The sequence below is a fragment of the Aquarana catesbeiana genome, linkage group LG12, assembly GCF_042186555.1.
Source record: "Aquarana catesbeiana isolate 2022-GZ linkage group LG12, ASM4218655v1, whole genome shotgun sequence".
NCBI classification, from domain to species: Eukaryota; Metazoa; Chordata; class Amphibia; order Anura; family Ranidae; genus Aquarana; species Aquarana catesbeiana.
In genome coordinates, this window is record NC_133335.1 from 205,130,648 (window position 1) to 205,151,073 (window position 20,426).

A 20,426-nucleotide genomic window follows, 5' to 3' on the forward strand; every position below is an offset into this window, starting at 1 on the left:
ATTTTATCATAGAAACTAAAAAAAAAAGTTTTTTTGGGAGGTTTTTTTTCCAAATTTTCACTTTTTTTTTCACTTATGTCGCAAAAAATAAAAAACCCAGTGGTGATTAAATACCACCAAAAGAAAGCTCTATTTGCATGAAAAAAATGATAAAATTTTGTTTGGGTACAGTGTTGCATGACTGAGTAATTGGCATTCAAAGTGTGAGAGAACTGAAAGCTAAAAATTGGTCTGGGCAGGAGGGGTATATAAATGTCCTGTATTGAAGTGGTTAAGTTGCTTTTCTTTTTAAAGAAGAGTTTTCCTTTAAGTGGAAATTTTGGTACAGTGCGTTCTAAGCTTCTACAGACTCATACAGCCACCAGGATGTCAGGTCCAAACAGACCAGCTGTGTGATAAATGGTAGAGTAGATAGAAAAAAGGTCCAGCTTTGCTTTTTCTGAAACGCTGATATTTCAAGTAAGCAGCCTGCTATACGACCTGCCAACCTTTCAGTTGCAAAAAATAAATATTGGCCTTTTCCAACACCTCCTTTGTGATGAGATTCCTAATGGTATTTTTTTTTCTTCTTCTCTGCTGTTTTAGATGTTTTACCCCCAGTAGATGATGCCAAAGAAGAGGAGAAGCCACCACTGGCCACCCATGTTAAGATTTCCAAAGAGGTGGCAGAAAAATGTACCCACTTCTTGTCACACAGTGATCCTAAGATCCGAGTACAGGTATGATAGGCTCAGTGCACAAGAAAAGTGTAACCAGTGGTAGGGTGTCGGCTGCAATCATTTAGCAAGGATACTGAAAACCAAGGAAAATTTGTGGATAGCTGGCCATCACAGTTACTATATGGAAACTCCCTCTAATTGATTGAATTTAGGTGTTTGCAGTAAGGCCCCTTTCACGCTTGTGCAACTTATCTTGGGACTGCAAAGTCGCATGACCAGTGATTCCCCATGATTTCTAATGATAGCCATTCATATCTGTGCGACTTCAAGTTGTGCCGACTTCAAAGTAGTCCCTGTACTACTTTGGTCCGATTTTCATGTGAGTTGAGGTCCATAGACCTCAAGTTTACACAGGCATTCCCTGAAATCGCGTGACTTTTAAGTCGCGGCAGTGTGAAAGGGGCCTAAAGGGTACTGTTCATGCTACAGCATGCAAACACATTTTAGATCACTGCTTCGAACCTTGTGGCCATTGTTTGGAGAAGACTATTTTCTGTCCCAACATGACTGTGCCCCTGTGTAAAAAGCCTGCCCCATAAAGACAAGGTTTGATGAGTTTGCTGTAGAAGAATGCACAGAGCCCTGACCTTAAGCCTACTAAACACCAGTAGACTGGATTGATGTTAATTGCAAGCTCAGTGTTCTTGTCCAGTGTCTGTACCTGACCTCACAAATGGTCTTTTGGCTCAGTGGGCTCAAATTTCCAGAGTGGAGGCTGTTATATTCGCAAAAGGATAGCAACTCGATATTTATGGCCATGGTTTTGGATTTTTTTTTATTATATCTATGGTTTTGGAATTGCATGTTCAAAAAGCTCATATAGTGTACATGGCCAGCTGTCCACCAGTGTTTGGCCATATAGTGTACCTCCAGATCTGTATGAGAGCATGAAAAGCACAACCCTGTGCGCATTGATAAATGAAAGAGAAAAGTTTCTGAAGGATAGTAATATATTTACTTTCCCATTAACAGAAGGTTAAATTGACTGCTGCCCTAAAGGGATGCATAGTGGCTTTATACTGTATATGTTTTACTACTTTAGTATAGTCAGAGTTATAAAATATATATATATATCTATATAATGTATATGTGTGTGTGTGTGTGTGTGTGTGTGTGTGTGTGTGTGTGTGTGTGTATGTGTGTGTATATATATATATATATATATATATATATATATATATATATATATATATATAAAATGTTTGTGTTCTAGTTAGGTAAATATGCTGGAGCCTCAGTGGGCATTTTGTGCAGGAGAGAAGTGTGTAGGTTATAAAAGTGAGTAGAATTTTCAGAAGAGGATTACATAGGATGTGAGAACAGACAATGCGAGGGCGAGGGTTGCAAAGAGTAGAACAGTGTGCAGTACATGAAGGCAGTTGTGTATTTTGGTTTTGTGCTGCCCTAGGCAAGACTAAAATCGGGCAACCCCCCTCCCCCCATCTAAATTTTCCCCACCCCTTCCTGTTTAAGATCCACCCCTTCATCTATACATTCCACCACTTCCTCTTTAGGCTCCACCTCTTCCCCTACCCCCCCCCATACCACACCAGGAGGTTCTCCCACCCTCCCCCCAAAAAAAACTACACCAGACTCTCGCCTTCCTACAGTCCGCCGCCTCCTTTTTACCAGCTGGGGAGGAGTGCGAAGGTTATGGCACTGACCGGGGTAGCGACTTTGTATATTCTTTATTATAGTCAGAACACATATGTATATCTATTTGTCTATAAAAAACATTTTGTATTCTAGTCCGATAAATTTGCAAGAGGGGCATGCCTTTGTTATGACCGTGCAGGAGAGGTGTGTGTGGAGAGTATGACAGTGGGTAGCATGTGCAAGAGAGAAGTGCCAAAGGTATGACAGGGACATTATGCACAGGGGGAGTGTGGAGGGTATGACACCAAGCAACATATGCAGGAGATGGGTGCAAAGGTTTGACAGGAGGCAGAATGTGCAGCAGCAGCATGTGGAGGGTATGACAGCTGGCAGTACATGCACAAGTAAGGAGTGTGTCATATTAGCTAACGCGGATAGATTTTGCAGCTGTGAAATTGAATGAAGCATTTGGTGTAGGTAGATTTGGTGACCTGACCAAAAAGCTTTTTCATCAGCAGTGACCTGTGATCCTTCAGGTAATAATGACAGTAGTTTTCTAGGTGGTAATAATCTACTCAGTTGACAATCGGCATCACATCCCAGGGTAAGAGTATACAACAAGAGGCAACAAGATATTGGGACTTTATAGGTGCTTAAAATATAGACATAATAGACAAATAATAATAATAGACATAATAGACAAATTGAAAGTGCAAAAGTTTATGCAACATAGCTCTATTAAATTAAACAGACTTCCTCCTCTCCAAAGTATAGTAATTTATCTATAAACAATTGTATATGCAGTCATGGATGACCATGGCAAACAAGGTATCACATATATGAGGAAATGCACAACCCAACCTGTTTCGCCTTGGATTCTTTAGGGGTTTTTCTTTGGAGGGTATTGAATGTAGTAGAGTTGCTGTAAAAGACACCAATAAATACAAATATACATTCACAAAAATTATAATGTGGACCGGGTGTCTGTATATTTCAGGCGGACCTGCGGTCGAATAGAAGGGCCTATCCCAAAAGCCAAGAATCCCTGTGTTTTGAACCCTTTCTTGGCTTTTGGGATAGGCCCTTCTATTACACCGCAGGTCAACCTAACATATATAGATGCCCGCTCCACATTATAGTGCTCTGGCAGGAATATGTATTGCCCTTAGGGGACCTTTTAAAGTCAATATACATCGGATGTAAGTTTTTCAATTACTGTATAAATAATCATTGTGATATCAATTGATTATGAAATTAGTAATTTTTGTGAATGTATATTATTTGTATTTATTGGTGTCTTTTACATCAACTCTACTACATTCGTTCCCCTCTAAAGAAAAACCCCTGAAGAAGCCAAGGCGAAACACGTTGGGTTGTGCATTTCCTTATATATGTGATACCTTGTTTGCCATGATCATACATGACTGCATTTAAAATTGTTTATAGAGGAATTACTATACTTTGAAGAGAGGAAAGTCTGTTTAATTTTATTAAAAAAATTAAAATATATTTAATTTTATTTTGTTAAATATATTATTAAGGAACAACTCTGGAGAGGTTTTTCAATAGAACACATTTTATGCAATGATGGTTGGTGTATATGATGTTTTATTCCTCTATCACTCATTGCATGGCTTCCTTTTTCAGGCCCTGGACACTTTGCGGTTATCGTTACTACTCATACATTCTCAGGAAGATGTTCTTCTGCCTCTTGCACATAAAATCTGGCCATGTCTAGTGAAAAGACTGTTACAGGAGGAGCCGCTGGTCCTTTTGCGAGCCTTTCAGGTAACGGCAAGATAACATTAGGGCCCAATTATATCTTCGTTCTCCAAACAGTTCTGTTTTTATTATGCATTTTTTCATGCAATGTCAACGCAAAACTTTCAATTTCCCAAGCATGGAAACATAATAGTAACTTTTATAGATTCCTTTCCATTCACTCCTTTGTTTCTGCCAAAAGTGCAATCTTTGAAGACTGATCGGTGCTGTCACTGATTTGCATAATATGATTTTTATAAAAGGTCAACACCTAAAGCCTCGTACGCACTAGTAGTTTTCTCCCTTCACCTTTCAGGACAGCACCTTGGAGAGAGTGTAGCTCCACCTCTGAACAGGAAACACTGCGTGACAACGCCCCTTTAAAATAAGCTGCTTCTACCATGCCATCAGTTTTGGTGTTTCCTCCACCATGGTGGAAACACTGCTGGGGAACCAGAGGAGCTGCGCTCTCTCCAAGGAGGGGGTTTTGGCAGTACTTTTGTTTCTGTATTAGACCAGCCCAGCTCCCTCCCGCACGAGAGGGAGGTTGCTCCGATGCCCATTCCTTCGCCGGCTCACAGGAGTAAGGGTCCGCTGGTGGAAGGTGGTGCAGCAAAGGAAGAATTTTCGTCCTTTTCAGCAAGCCCATAAAGAAAAAGATCAGACCCAGAAAAGACCCTGGAATCCTCAAAGGGGGAGAGGCAGAAGAGGGGTACTCTTTAGACCCCCTAAGCAAACCTCAAAAAAGCAATGACGACCATCTACCAGTAGGCGGGAGGTTGCAATATGTGTGTGTGTGTGTGTGTGTGTATATATATATATTATAATGTGTGTATGTATATACTTACCTTGGTGGATTCAGCATCGGTCTGATGCTGCATCTATCCCCGGCACCTCTAAAACTGAGAACCAAGCAATCGAACACTGCCGATCGCTCTGTTCTGACAGTTACTCGAGCACAGAGCTGTAGACTGTCAGTGACAGCTCTCTGCTCCCTCCTTGCTCATTGAAGCGCTAAGCTGTGGATGGGGGAGGCTGTCTCGGGCTCTCAGTGGCTCGCTGGGAGGCTGAGCGGGGTGTCCAGACCAGGCACCTGGCGGATTTCATTGTCGGGACGACGTGGTGCCTGGACTGATATCCGTGACGTATGCAGAGAGCGGACTTCAGACTGCTCTCTGCTGAAAATGGGTCACAGGAGTGCAAAACTAATTGAAGTCTATAGAAGTACAGCCAAACAAGCTTTGGCTTGACTTCTCCTTTTAAATCTTTTTAGGTGTGCCGTGAAAATTTTTATATCTTTTTGGTGCGCCGCAAGACTAAAAAGTTTGAGAAAAGCTGCATTATCAGGAGGAGCACTGATAATTTTCAGATATCTTCTGCATGTTAGTCTTGTTATTAAACAGTCATCTCCTTTTCCAGGTGTTGGTGTCTCTTGCTTCCTCATGTAAAGACTTCCTGCGGCAGCGTGTGTGCAAGGATGCCCTTCCTGCCTTTCTGATGTCTCTACGCTCTCAGGCACTTGTTAGCTGTCACGCTGGGCCTGTATACATCCACACACTGGGCTTTAAACTGCAGACAGCTGTACTGGAAGGATTGGGGACCCTTTGTGTGGATTTGGCATTGGGTGAGTTAATGGCTGCCTAGCTCAGAGCTAGAGTTCTGCATGCTAAATGTACACTTCATGTAACTTATGTGTGTGCCTTTCCTATTCTGTGTGATTGTCCAAGTCTTGGGTCTAATGCCTTTGTCTTCAGCGGATTTACACACTGATCCCTATTCGGAACGGGCACTCGCCTGAACTGGCTTTTTTACCTTTCTACAGTTTCTCTAATATATCTAGGACTCCTCTGCAAGAAAGGGTAGACTTACATTGGGCAATTAAAATGACCTAGGCCTTGTTCACACCATGGTGCAGAGACGTCAGTTTTTCTGAACGCATTTTGCAAGGGCGCAAAGAAAACAGTGGTTCTCTATGTGCCCTGTTCACCCCACAATGTGCAGATTTTTTTCTGTGCAACATGTATGCAGTTTTCTACACCAAGGAAAAAAAAAAATGACATGAAATTGGTTTGAATAGGGCACCTAACTGACACGCATGAAAACTGATGTCAATGTGCATGAAAACTGTTGTAAACTTATGTCTCTGCAAGTGACATCTGTGTGGTTTTTCCATCCGTTTTCATGCACGTATAGTGTGAATGAGCTCTTAGTTATTGACATAAATATGTAAAATAAAGTCCTTCCTGCAAAACGTTAATCACCTTGTTCGCTGCCTGTGCAACTGATCTTTGCTCTGAAGAGAAACAGCCAACAGACGAATCTTCAAAATTCAGCACACCCAGGAGTGTAGGATTACTAGTCCCCCCATTGCATTCTGGTTTCTCCTGCTGGCCACCACATCACTACAGGACACGGTATTGACCGAAGGGCAGGGGCTGGTGGTTTGAACCATTGAGCACAACAGGTGACCAGAAATCTGACACTTCCAGAAGTGTCAGATTCTGATGGTTCTTCAGGTAGCAGTTTCTCCTCGCTGCTACAGAGACAAGTGGTGCAGGCAGCTGGAGAGGTGAGTATTAACTCTCTCTTCTTTAGAGGGAGGAGTTTATTTTATATATATTTTTTTTTTATTTTAGATACAGAGTTGCTATCCTAAAACGTAGTAAAACTGAGCACAGGCAGATTTTCATGCAGCAAATCACTCAAGTCTGGATGTCAAGAAGTTCCTTCTGTACTACAAATTAGAGGTGTACCAAAATAAAAATTCCGGTGCCGAAACTGAAAATTCAGGATGCACTTGGCGAAACTGACGGTTTTTTAAAAAAAATACTTGTATTATATTCGACTTTTTAATTAATACTGCTTGCTGCAAGTTTGGTGCATATATGGTCGGTTTGCACCAAAAACGCACCTCCCCATTGAAGTGCATTGAAAACGCTGCAAGCACGCATCAAAAATGCACAATTACATTTTCGATGCATTTTTTGAGTCACGTGTCCCATGAAAAACACACTTAAGCACAGTAAAATCATGGCAAAATCATATTTTCAGCATCTAAAATTTCAGTGTAGCACTAGTAAAGCCAAACTGGAAGAAGTGACACCTTTACATAGTGTAAAAAGTAGGAATGCCCCCATGCCAGATTTTTAAAGTGAAGCTTCACCCAAAAGTTGACTCCTGACCCCATACATTTGGCATGTCTTTTTTGCCACCTAGGCGGCTCGAGCTGAAGTTCTCCTCTCTCCCTCCCTCCCTGCAATCTTCTGGGACACGTCACAGGTCCCAGAAGATTGCCCGGCCATTAAGGAGGCGCATCGCAACTCGTGCATGCGCACCTGGCTGTAAAGTCGCAAGCTGTCACAGTTGGGTGCCCACACTTGTAATGCCGGCCCCACGGAGAGGTGCGGGAGAGAACCAAGGCTTCAGGCGGCCGCATCGCTGGACCGTGGGACAGGTAAGTGTCGGTTTATTAAAAGCCGACAGCTACACTTTTTGTAGCTGCTGACTTTTAATAAACACAGAACTGGGTGGAACTCCGCTTTAAGAGTATGAGTACGGATGCTTTTTCTCAAGTACTCATCGATACCAATTACTGATACATATTTTTAGTGTCATGTGACAGTTTTTTTTAGGGCTCCTTCACACCATACATGCATGAAAACCGCACAGATTTCACTTGCATGAGACATTTGTTTCACATTAGTTTTCATGTGCATTTCAATGAGTTTTTACAGCCTGTTCACATATGTGCAGGCCGGTTGCAGTGCGATTTGAAAAAGTCCTGTGCAATTTCAGTCCGGTTCAGGTGCAGTTTCTAATCTAATGCACCACCATTTGCATTGGAATCGCACCTGAACCGCTGAACAAAATTGCACCGGACAGGGCTTTGAAATTGCACCTATGTGAACAGTCTGAAGGTATCCGTTTTAGTATCAGAGCAATTGCATGAGTGCAAGTACTCGTGCAAATGCTTAGTATCGGCATCGGTGCAATGCTAGTAAAAAGTTTTTACCCAGTTAGATGTCTTGAACCTGTATCTCAATCTCTCTTCACAAGTCATTTGCCCAAATTCAACTGTGGGAAAAATCCGCAGACAGGGAAATCAAAGTGCAGACAATCAGTCCTAAAACTCTTCTGGATGAAGACTTTCACAATTCCATGCAGGGATATAGAGGGAAGTGTAATTTACTTGCTATTTTTTTTGGTTCTACTTTAATTAAAGTGTTATATATATCTATATCTATCTATCTATCTATCTATCTATCTATCTATCTATCTATCTATCTATCTATCTCAAAACATATATTTTAGATGTGGATAGAGTCGCAAAGGGTTTTGTTTGTTTTTTTGTTTTTGTTTTTATTTCTTTTTTTGTCAGTCTGTGCACGATTGGGGAAATTTCCTCTCAATAGGTAGTTGGAGGAAATCTCTCAAGGAGGGGGGGGTTTCCCTGGAACAGGTGTCCCAATCAGATGATTTCCCCTTAGCTTTTGTTCTTGGATCAATTCTAAAATTTTGGATTTCCTCTTATTTTCTTTCTTGGCAGCCATGATCACCAGTACAAATACGGGGTAAATTTTCTCCAGAGGGGACACAGACAGCAACTTTACTAAGGGTCCAACCCTTTTACACATTATCCAAAACTAAAAAATGGATTTTCCTAAACTTAAACTTAATTCCCCGCTACTAAAGGTAGCCATTCGTTTCCAGTTGGTTATCTAAAGGAGAAATAATTCACAATAATATAAGATAATAAAGTTGCTTTGTACTTCCCCATGAGACTTGTGGCCTTTGTGTGATCACGGTTATACTCAAAGTAGGGTAATGTCCTTCAGACACTGGGATTCAGCAACACGGAACAGCGGGTCAAACATACATCTGGATTGCCTCTGGTCAATGGATACCTTCTCTTCCATATACTAACTAGACGTTAGAAAATACTGGTTGCTACAGTTTGTTTGGGGTTTTGCTGACTACTTGTCATGTATAGGAATGTAATGTCTGACCCTGGAATTATATGAATTGTGGGAAGTGTGTAAGGCTTTGCTTACATTTTGTTTGCATCTAAATACAAGTCAATTTGAATGCAGAAAAAAATTAAAGTAAGTCAAAGCCATACTACATTTGATTTGGCTCAATCATTTTTATGAACCTCTAGACCAGTGATGGCGAACCTTGGCACCCCAGATGTTTTGGAACTACATTTCCCATTAAGCTCAACTACAATGCAGAGTGCATGAGCATCGTGGGACATGTAGTTCTAAAACATCTGGGGTGCCAAGGTTCGCCATCACTGCTCTAGACCTACAAGAGATGTCTGCATATCTGAAGTATATGTTGTAGCTGTTTGATGCAGTATGTGTACTGAGCAGCCAGTGAACAGATTGTTTTATCCCCTAGGAGACAGCGATCTGCTGGAGGTGATTGATTCTTGCATGTTGTACCTGAGCGCCCGACAGCCCAAAAAACTTCAGGAGGCTGCAATCCAGTGAGTGTCATGGCTATTTCTTTACCAACCAGTATATTAGACATCCATGTTTCCTGTGTAGTTCCAATCCTTGCTCTGTAGTGTATGTGTATACACTAGAGGAATGTATAGTCATTACTGATGTTAAAGGCTCACATTTTATTGTTTTTTGTTTTTTACAAACATGTTATACTTACCTGATCTGTGTAGTGGTTTTGCACAGAGCAGCCTGGATCCTCCTCTTCTCAGTATCCCTGCCGGCGCTCCTGGCCCCTCCCCCTTATCGAGTGCCCCCATAGCAAGCTGCACTGAGGGAGTGGCTTCCTGTTAATTCACAAACTGAAGCACAGTAAACTTAAGCTGGATACACACTATTAGAGCTGCACGGTCAATCGTTAAGAATCAAAATCGCAATCTTTTCCCCTTCCCGATCTTCAAAACCGCATGTCACCATCTTTCTAACAAGTGCAGAGAGTTCTCACAGCTTGTAAAAAAAAAAAAAATTCCGGGCAGCCTGCCAAGTTTTATTACAACACGCAAATAAGTAGAAACAAGGCGTGTAGATGAGGGAAGTTTAATCATTTAAAGACCAAACCTTTTCTGATATTTGTTGCTTACAAGTAAAAATCATTATTTTCTGCTAGAAAATTACTTGGAGCACCCAAACATGATATATTTTTATTTTTTATTTTAGCAGAGACCCTAGAGAATAAAATGGTGGCTGTTGCAATATTTTATGTCACACCGTATTTGCGCAGCGGTTTTTCAAACGCAATTTAATTTAAAAAAAAATACACTTTAATTTAAAAAGAACTAAACCGTAAAGTTAGCCCAATTTTCTTTGTATAATGTGAAAGAAGATGTTACACTGAGAGAATTGTGAGCTTTATTCTAAGCAAAAAAATCGTGATTCTCATTGTAGCCAGAATTGTATACACACTATACAACTTTTGTTGTTGGATTTCCTTTAGATTTACCTTCAACCATGTAGTGGAAGGGCCTGCCTGATTGCATACAAATTGAAAGTGTTTAGGTTTGACCTCCATATTATATGGTTTTGGTAAATCTAAATGAAAAAATCGAAAGGAATTTGTATAGTGTGTATCCAGCTTTAGCATAGTTTACTATGGATCAGTTAAAGCGGAGTTCCACTCAAAAGTGGAACTTCCGCTTATCCGTCTCCTGTTTTTGACAGGTACCGTTCCCCACTTCCGGGAGACAGGGCTGCATCCTGGTCTCTTGGAAGTTAGGCCCCCTTCTTCTTCCTCCGCACCAATTGGAAAGCGCAGCTCGATTCGCGAAAGTGCAATAGGGAACCGGCCATGAAGCAGAAAGGCTTCACTGCCGGGTTCCCTTACCAGGAATGGTGGTAGCTGCACAGGACAGCTGATCCGAAGATTGGCTGGGGTGCCAACATTGCGGGCTCCCTGGACAGGTAAGTGTTCATATATTAGAGCCCTTTCACACTGGGGCGGTTTGCAGGCGCTATTGCGCTAATAATAGCGCCTGCAAACCGCCCCGAAAGTGCCGCTGCTTGTATTCCAGTGTGCAAGCCCCGAGGGCTTGCACACTGGAGCGATGCGCTGGCAGGACGGTAAAAAAAGTCCTGCCAGCAGCATCTTCGGAGCGGTGAAGGAGCGGTGTGTATACCGCTCCTTTACCGCTCCTGCCCATTGAAATCAATGGGACGGCGCGGCTATACCGCCGGCAAAGCGCCTCTGCAGAGGCGCTTTGCGGTGGTATTTAACCCTTTCTCGGCCGCTAGCGGGGGGTAAAACCGCCCCGCTAGCGGCCGCATACTGACGGTAAAACGCCGCTAGTAATGGCGTTTTATCGCCGATGCCGCCCCCCGCCCCAGTGTGCAAGGGCTCTTAATATAAAATTTAAATTTTTTATGGGGGGGGGGGCTGGACCTCCTCTTTAAGAATGAACACAGTGAGTAATCGGTACTGATCACTAACTGTGTTAATTCAGAAAAGGAAGGGGCTGGTAAATTCCATATTTTACAGGCCCCTTCCCCCACTCTCCATCCTGAGATATCTTCCTCCGGAACACCCTTTGCACACGCCAATGCCTCTACATTTTAATACCAGTAAATGTGCAATTCCATCTAATGAGATTTTCCAGCAAATGTTAAGCAGCCTGTTTTTAAACAGTTTTAAGTTCTGGCTTGCTCTTGCTTATATCACTGTAGACCAGTTTAATTTCGAGATTCTTTATTAGAACGCTGTACAGCCAGTAGGTCCCAAATGATGCATAGATGCAGTTGGCTTGCTAAACAAATCATTACTCAACTCAGTAGGCACAGATGATAACGTGCCTTACTTTCATGGATTATAGCAATTTCGACTCTTCGGCATAGTTTTAATAATCCTTTCGGTTCTAGAGAAGAACACTTATTACAGATGGAGACAGTACTGCTCATTTTCTTTCACTGATGAGATATAATAGGACTAAAATAGCTGTGTTCTAATTGTATATACAACTTTTAAGATCTGTCTACATCGGTGAAATTTTAAAGCATTTCAGTTACCTAACTGGATGAAAGAGAGGAGATGGTTAGTCTTTTATCAGTCCCCACCTTCTATTATGTAAGGGGAGGTTTAACAAGTATTTCTTCTGTGCGGCAGTGTTATGTTGTATTGGTAGTATGCCGGTTTGTTTGAACTGAACCTGTCAAGATAGAAGACGCCTGGAGCTATCTTCCTCATACATGCTTCACTTCTAAATAAGAACATAAGAGAGTTAAAAATCAATATAAGCGCATTCTCGTCAAAGAAGTGAATCTTAAAGAAAAAGCACAGATATGTTTATTATATGTGGCAGTGTAAAGCCAATGCATTTCGGGGCAATTACAGTGCCCTCTTCATCGGGGCTGTTTGTCTGAAACCTTTGTTCTGGAGGGCAGATAAAGTAACTCGGAACTTGTCTCATGTAAAAAGTCTGTTTTCGAGGTGACAGTAAATATACTGTTAGGTCCATATATATTTGGACACAGGCACAATTTTCATACTTTTGACTCTGTATGCCACCAGAATGGAATTAAAACGAAACAATCCAAATGAATTTGAAGTGCAGACTTTCAGCTTTAATTGAAGGAATTGAACATAAATATCAAGGTCAAAGTTTAGAAACTGCAACCATACACCGTCCTCCCCTTTTCAGGGGTTCAAATGTAATTGGACAAATATAATCATAAATAAAATGTTCCTTTTTTAATATTTTGTTGAGAATCCTATACTGCCATTGACTGCCTGAAGTCTGGAACCCATGGACATGACCAAAGACTGGGTTTCCTCCTTTCCGATGCTTTGCCAGGCTCTAACTGCATCTGTCTTTAGTTGTTCTTTGTTTGTGGGTCTTTCTGCCTTTAGTTTTGCCTTCAGCAAGTTTAATGCATCCTCAATTGGGTTGAGATCAGGTGATTGACTTGAGAATATTCCACTTCTTTTCCTTCAAAAGCTCCTGGGTTGCTTTTGCAGTGTGTTTTGGATTATTATCCATCTGTACAGTGAAGCGCCGTCCAATCAACTTTGCTGAATTTGGGCTGACAGTATATCTCTAAACACTGCAGAATTCATCCGGCTGCTTCTATCTTCTGTCACATCATCAATAAACACCAATGACCCAGTGCCACTGGAAGCCATGCATGCCCATGCCATCACACAGCAAGCTCCACCATGTGACCACAGATGACGTTGTGTGCTTTGGATCATGAGCTGTTCCAAGCCTTCTCCACACTTTTTTCCTCCTGTCATTCTGGTACAGATGAATCTTAGTTTCATCCGTCCAAAGAATGCTTTTCCAGAACTGGTCTGGCTTGTTTAGATGTTTTTTTGGCAAAGTCTAATCTGGCTTTTCTATTCTTCAGGCTTATGAATGGTTTTCACCTTGTGGTGAACCCTCTGTATTTGCTCTTGTGAAGTCTTCTCTTGATTATAGACTTTGACAATGATACGCCCAGCTCCTGGAGAGTGTCCTTCACTTGTCCTAATCTTTCGAATTCAGTTTTTTTTTTATCATAGAGAGGATCCTGCGATCATCCACCACTGTTCTGTGGACGTCCAGGCGCCTTTTTATGTTGCTGAGCTCACCAGTGCATTCTCCTTTCCTCAGAATGTACCAAACTGTTGATTTGGCCACTACTAATGTTGCTGCTATCTCTTTTAGATTTGTTTTGTTTTTGAAGCCTTACAATGGCCTCTTTCACTTGCATGGACAGCTCCTTTGAACACATGATGTGGGTTCACAGCAATAGATTCCAAATGCAAATACCACACTTAGAATTAACTCCATACCTTTTACATGCTTAATTGATGAAGAAATAACTGAGTAGCCCACACCTGGCCATGAAACAGCTTTTGATTCAATTGTCCAATTACTTTTGTCCCCTAGAATTAGGGGAGTGGCTATTCTTAAGAGCTGTAATTCCTAAACCCTTCCTCGGATTTGGATGTACATACCCTCAAATTAAACCTGAGTGTGTGCACTTTCAGCACATATCCATTATATAACTATAGCTTGAATATGTTTGGTAAATATCAGAAAAAAACTAAAATTGTGCCTGTGTTCAAATATATATGGACCGAACTGTGGGAATGCTGTCCACAAGGTTTAGGAGTGTGTCTGTGGGAATGTTTGACCATTCTTCCAGTAGCGCATTTGTGAGGTCAGGCACTGATGTTGGACAAGAAGGCCTGGCTCGCAGTCTCCTCTCTAATTCATCCCAAAGGTGTTCTATCGGGTTGAGGTCAGGCCAGTCAAGTTCCTCCACCCCAAACTCGCTCATCTATGTCTTTATAGACCTTGCTTTGTGCACTAGTCCCAAATCATTTGGTGTAGGGGGGATTATGGTGTGGGGTTGTTTTTCAACACGATAGAACACCTTTGGGATGAATTAGAGCGGAGACTGCGAGCCAGGCCTTCTCATCCACATCAGTGCCTGACCTCACAAACGCACTTCTGGAAGAATGGTCAAACATTCCTATAAACCTCGTGAACAGCCTTCCCAGAAGGGCTGAAGCTGTTATAGCTGCAAAGAGTGGGCCAACTCAATATTGAACCCTATGCACTAAGACTGGGATGCCATTAAAGTTAATGTGCGTGTAATGGCAGGTGTCCCAATACTTTTGACAATATAGTGTGTTAGATCGGCACGATTAATCATTTAAAAAATCGCTATCGCGATTCAACCCCCCTCGCGAACTTAATACAGCATTTTCCCAGATTCATGTTAAACAAGTGAAGAGCCAAGCAGGGCTGTCAAAAGAAAAAAAAAAAACTCAGCGGGCAAATGTTTATCAACAGAGATAAAGAGAAACAATGTATCTTTTGGTTCTTCTAGATCCAAAGAATTTTGGTCTGTAAATGAGGTCAGTTTAATCACTTAAATACTAAGCCTTTTTTGATATTTGTTGCTTATAAGTTAAAATCAATATTTTTTGCTAGAAAATTACTTAGAACCCCCAAACATTTATATATATTTTTTTAGCAAAGACCCTAGAGAATAGAATGGTGGTCGTTGCATTATAAACAGTAAAGTTAGCCCAATTTTTTTGTATAGTGTGATAGATAATGTCTCGTTTTATCCAAAATCGTGCAGCTCTATAGTGTGTGTGTGTGTGTATGTATATATGTGTGTGTGTATGTATATATGTGTGTGTATATATATATATATATATATATATATATATATATATATATATATATATATATATATATATATATATATATAATATTATATGTGTGTGTGTGTATATATAGTGTGATAGATAATGTCTCATTTTATCCAGAATCATGCAGCTCTATAGTGTGTGTGTGTGTGTGTGTGTGTGTGTATATATATATATATATATGTGTGTGTGTGTGTGTGTGTGTGTATATATATATATATATATATATATATATATATATATATATATATATATATATATATATATATATATATATATATAGATATCTATATAGATATATATATATTTATATTTAGATTTATATTTTCCTGCTCTTTCTAAGAAAGGACTACACCATTTTATTGCACATTTCGAGGTAACAGGTTTACGTCTCTGTTGCTAAAAAAAACTAATGTTCTTTATGGTCCAAATGCTTTGGGTGAATTTTGTTACCTGGACAAACCTTTTCTTTTTTTTTTTTTGTTTTTGTATAAGATGGGTTTTAAATTACTTTAACCTCAGGAATAGCCTCAGAAACAACCTTACGCCGCTATGAACAATAAACGTATCTATGATCAAGATCGATCTACCTGCCTTTTGTCGTTGATATTCACTCCTCTGATGAGGGATTGTCTATTCAAGTTATTGATTTTTAATTCCGTTTTATCTTGCTTATCACCCAGTTTATGTACTGGTCTGCTAATATGTAGTGTTTTTCCCACTAATTGATGGACCTTTGTTGCTGCTAATTACTGCTAATTACATCTTTACCTCTACTTTCACTGCTGAATAAGTTACTGATCTGGAAGAAGTGTGAAGCCCGTGAAGTTGGAAGCCCAAACCTTCATACTTGTTCCAGGTCAGTGAAGCGTGACATGGATGACATCCTTGCTTGGAACGAGCAAATTCAGAATTAATATTATTTATCGTATTTTGTATGGATTTATTAAAGTGAATCTTTGCTTTATCTGTACAGATTAAAACAAGAAGTTCACTTTACTGTTGGCTGCTGCATATGCTCACCCTCCCTTTTGCTCTTCTGCTGGGAGGGATGGGAAAGAGCCCTGTGTAAGCTGCAAATCAGTTCTAGTCTGTTTTTACAGAGGGCTGAGAAATCTCTTTGTTCCCATGTATCAGCGCTGGTCCCTGAGCGGCCGATGGCCAAACACCAGTGTTACAAGAGGAAAGATAATGGGTCTTTTGCTCCCCAATTCCTGGAAGTATTAGGTATTTCTCATCCCTATGACTAAGCCATGTAGGGGGTGAGATGCGTTGGAGGCGTGGTCTAAAATTGTAGGTTTTACTGTGTGTTGGTTTGGCTGTTGTGCATGCTCATTAAAGCGGAGTTCCACACAAAAGTGGAACTTCCGCTCATTTGTCTCCAGGTATCCTGTTCCCACTTCCGGGAGTCCGCGCGGCGGGCCATGACATCAACGCGGGGCTCCCTCCTCCTCTCCCTGTCAGTGGGCCAGTAGGAGAGAGGAGTGGGGCCTCTCGCATGTACAGTAGGGTTCCGTAAGGCTACACTGCTGGGTTCACTTACCCACAATGGTGACGGCAGCACCTGACAACTGATGGAAACATGAGCTGCAGTGCCGACATTGCTGGACACCTAGACAGGTAAGTGTCCTATTGTTAAAAGCCAGCAGCTGCAGTATGTGTAGCTGCTGGCTTTTCATTTTTTTTGTCGGACCGTCGCTTTAAATTATCTGGGGGTTTCAATATAACCGTTGTACGAGGCCCTATCCTTTCAGGTGTGTACAGCAGAGGTAGGCTCTGGCACCCAGCTGTACCGTATAATGAAGGAATGTCATGGGATGCTTTTAAGCAGTAGCATAAATCTAAATCATCTCATTCAGGGGTCTCAAACTGGCGGCCCTCCAGCTGTTGTGAAACTACAAGTCCCGTGAGGCATTGCAAGGCTGACAATTACAAGCATGACACCCTCAGGCAGAGGTATGATAGGACTTGTAGTTTTGCAACAGCTGGAGGGCCACCAGTTTGAGACCCCTGATCTAACTAATGTGAACCTGTTGCTTTGCCTTATGTTATGTAGTTATAATTTTTATAGTTTTTGTACATAAGAAATTTCATTTTTGTATCTTCATCGCAATACAGATGCATTCAGGAGTCTTGCTCCTTTGGACCAGTTTATGTCCTTGTCTGATCCTCTTGGCTAAAGCTGGCCGGCCGTAGAAAAGAGCAACTTTCAGCCAGTTCCTGATGAATCATCCAAAATTCACTTTTTGGGTGGCCCTGTCGTCTCCCTCCCGCCTGACCACTGTTCTGTGGACGTCCAGGCGACTTTTTATGTTGCTGAGCTCACCAGTGCGTTCTCCTTTCCTCAGAATGTACCAAACTGTTGATTTGGCCACTCCTAATGTTGCTGCTATCTCTTTTGGATTTGTTTAGTTTTTGAAGCCTTACAATGGCCTCTTTCACTTGCATGGACAGCTCCTTTGAACACATAATGTGGGTTCACAGCAATAGATTCCAAATGCAAATACCACACTTAGAATTAACTCCAGACCTTTTACATGCTTAATTGATGAAGAAATAACTGAGTAGCCCACACCTGGCCATGAAACCGCTTTTGATTCAATTGTCCAATTACTTTTGGCCCCTAGAATAAGGGGGATGGTTAATCTTAAGAGCTGTAATTCCTAAACCCTTCCTCGGAATTGGATGTACATACCCTCAAATCAAACCTGAAAAACCACAGGAGAGGGGTGGAAAACCTGAAAAACCACAGGAAAGGGGTGGAAAACCTGAAAAACCACAGGAAAGGGGTGGAAAACTGTCAAATCCATTCAGATACAGTTGATGTTCCGGTATTCTAACAAACGACAGCTGTCAGAATACAGTAGCCAGCTCTATCCACAATGTATAGTTTAGATAGGGGGGACTCTTAGATTTTCTTCATTCGGCATGCTGCTGCAGTGTATGGCTCGCTTTAACCCTTTTTATTGATCATCAACAGAATTCAGCTTATCTTCAGGGTCTTTGAACTTTCTGTGAACATAGGCTGCTGACACAGCCAGAATTCATTTGTAGGGGAAAAAAAAGACGACATAGACACTAGTACTGTTTTTTTTTATATCTGTTTATCTATTTTTTTATACTGCATTGGTCAGAACAGAATAATGTAACTACCTACTTATCTATTTATTACAAAGGGTAGTTTTAGAAAGTGTAAATTCATGTAAATTACGCCCATTTTATCGTTATGTATTTATTCATGGATTTGGATGTATTTTTAAATAGTACCTCATAGTAGCTGTCTGTAATCCCCTGTACCAAGGGTGCTCAACCACCTTCCGATGTGGCCCGCAATCTGATCCTCTGGGACGGCTGGTTGACAAGCCCAGATTGTGCGTTGCTGTCCCGCCATCCCTGAGCATCAGAGTGGAGGAAGCAGGAGTTGCATAAGGCAATGCTTCCTCTGTTGTGCTGGTTCCTGTCCCAGGTGAAGTGCATTTGTTTTCACTCCACCTAGGACAGGAACCCTTCTAACAGCCTAGCGATCCTGGCAGAAGCTGAAAGAAAAAAGGTAAATTTATTTAACATCACATAGTTTTGCAATGGGCATATTAGCACCTATAAAAGGGTTAATAACTATTAGGCTGCTTTCACACTGCTTGGTGGGTGCGGTGCACCTGCGGGTTAGCTGCACTGAGCCATAGACTTCTATTCTATCCTGCGGCTTTGGTATGAACCACACCCACAAGATGTAATAGTGGGTAAACATCCAACTGGGATTGGTCCCATGAAAAATAATGATCCTGTTTAACCACTTGCCGACCGCTGCACGCCGATATACATCGGCACAATGGCAGCGGTGGGCAAATGTGCGTACCTGTACGTCCCCTTTAATTAGCAGGGTTATCGGTCTCCCGCCGATCATGTCACGGAGCCGCAGAACGGGGAAGTGTAATGTAAACAAGGCATGTAATGTAAACAAGGCATTTCCCCCTTCTGCCTTGTGACATGACCAAGATCACTGCTCCCTGTCATCAGGAGTAGTAATCTCTGTCATGTGAGTTGTAGCCCACCCCCCCCCCCCCCACAGTTAGAATCACTCCCTAGGACACACTTAACCCCTTCATCGCCCCCTACCCCTAGTGGTTAACTCCTTCCCTGCCAGTGTCATTTACACAGTAATCAGTGCATTTTTATATATCGTTGAGCAGCCAAATCTTCCGGGGCTGAAGTCGTTAAAATCTTCATTTTTCTATTCAAAGTAAAAAAATGTAAAATTCTGAACCATTTCATTTTGGCCCGCAACTGGTTACCAAATCACCTAAAGAGGAGCTCCAGGCTCCTTCAGAAAGAATTAAGTCTGCAGTTACATATACTGTAGCTGCTGTCCTTTTAATATACGGACACTTGCCTGTCCAGGGATCATCTTCGGGTGCAGGCGCCAGCATCTATAGTAAGGGAAACACGAAGTGAACACTTGCGGCTTCACAGCCTGCTTCCTACTGTGCATGTGCGATTCGTGCTGCGCCTTGTGAATGGTCCTGTAGTCTTCTGGAACCTGTGATGTGTCCCAGAAACACTGTGGGTGGAAGGAGGAAGGCGCCCAACTTCCGGCTCAGTTCGCGTGGCGATTTGAGCCAGAAGTGGGTACTTGTCGTGACCCACTCTCCCCCCCCAAAAAAAGTGCCATATGTGGGGAGGGTGCAAACAAGCAGAGCTTCCCCTTTTTGGTGGAGCTCCAATTAAAGTGGCCCTCGCTCTTCAAAAGGCTGAGCATCGCTGCCCTATACATCAGCCTGGGAGAGGAATGGGGAATACTATAACCAGGTTTTACAGCTTTGAATCTAACAAGTAAGATTGGTGGAGAGCATATATAGTTGACCCTTACATTGTGGATACGTAAACGTCGGGACCGTGTATAATATCTGGCAAAGATGTCTCAATTGATAAAAAAAAACTGAAATCTACTGTTAAAAATACAAAAAAAATGAAATGAATTGACAGATTTAATAGTAGTTCATAATAAATATGTTCTTATTCTTTTTAGCTGTTTGCTTACATTTGCATTTTAAGAGCAAAGTTGTGGTTATTTCACAAGGAATCTCAAAGAGGGACAATAACCAGAAAGCACAAGTCTTTTCCCAGGAATATAATGTTCCCATTCTGTATTGACCACCTGCCTGTACTTTTTCAGACAGAGCTACAGACTGCCCACTGAGTAATCTCTTTGTT

General features: G+C 41.6%; 1 protein-coding gene across 1 annotated transcript in view; it reads left to right on the top strand.

The window, feature by feature from the left end:
* Positions 1–20,426, top strand: part of TTI1 (TELO2 interacting protein 1) — a 58,399-nt gene that overhangs the window by 33,744 nt on the left and 4,229 nt on the right. Inside the window, exons 4-7 of the mRNA XM_073606539.1 lie at positions 586–719; positions 3,963–4,103; positions 5,496–5,700; positions 9,477–9,564. Of these exons, the coding sequence (XP_073462640.1) occupies positions 586–719; positions 3,963–4,103; positions 5,496–5,700; positions 9,477–9,564 (568 nt within the window). The remainder of the gene's footprint in view (positions 1–585; positions 720–3,962; positions 4,104–5,495; positions 5,701–9,476; positions 9,565–20,426) is intronic.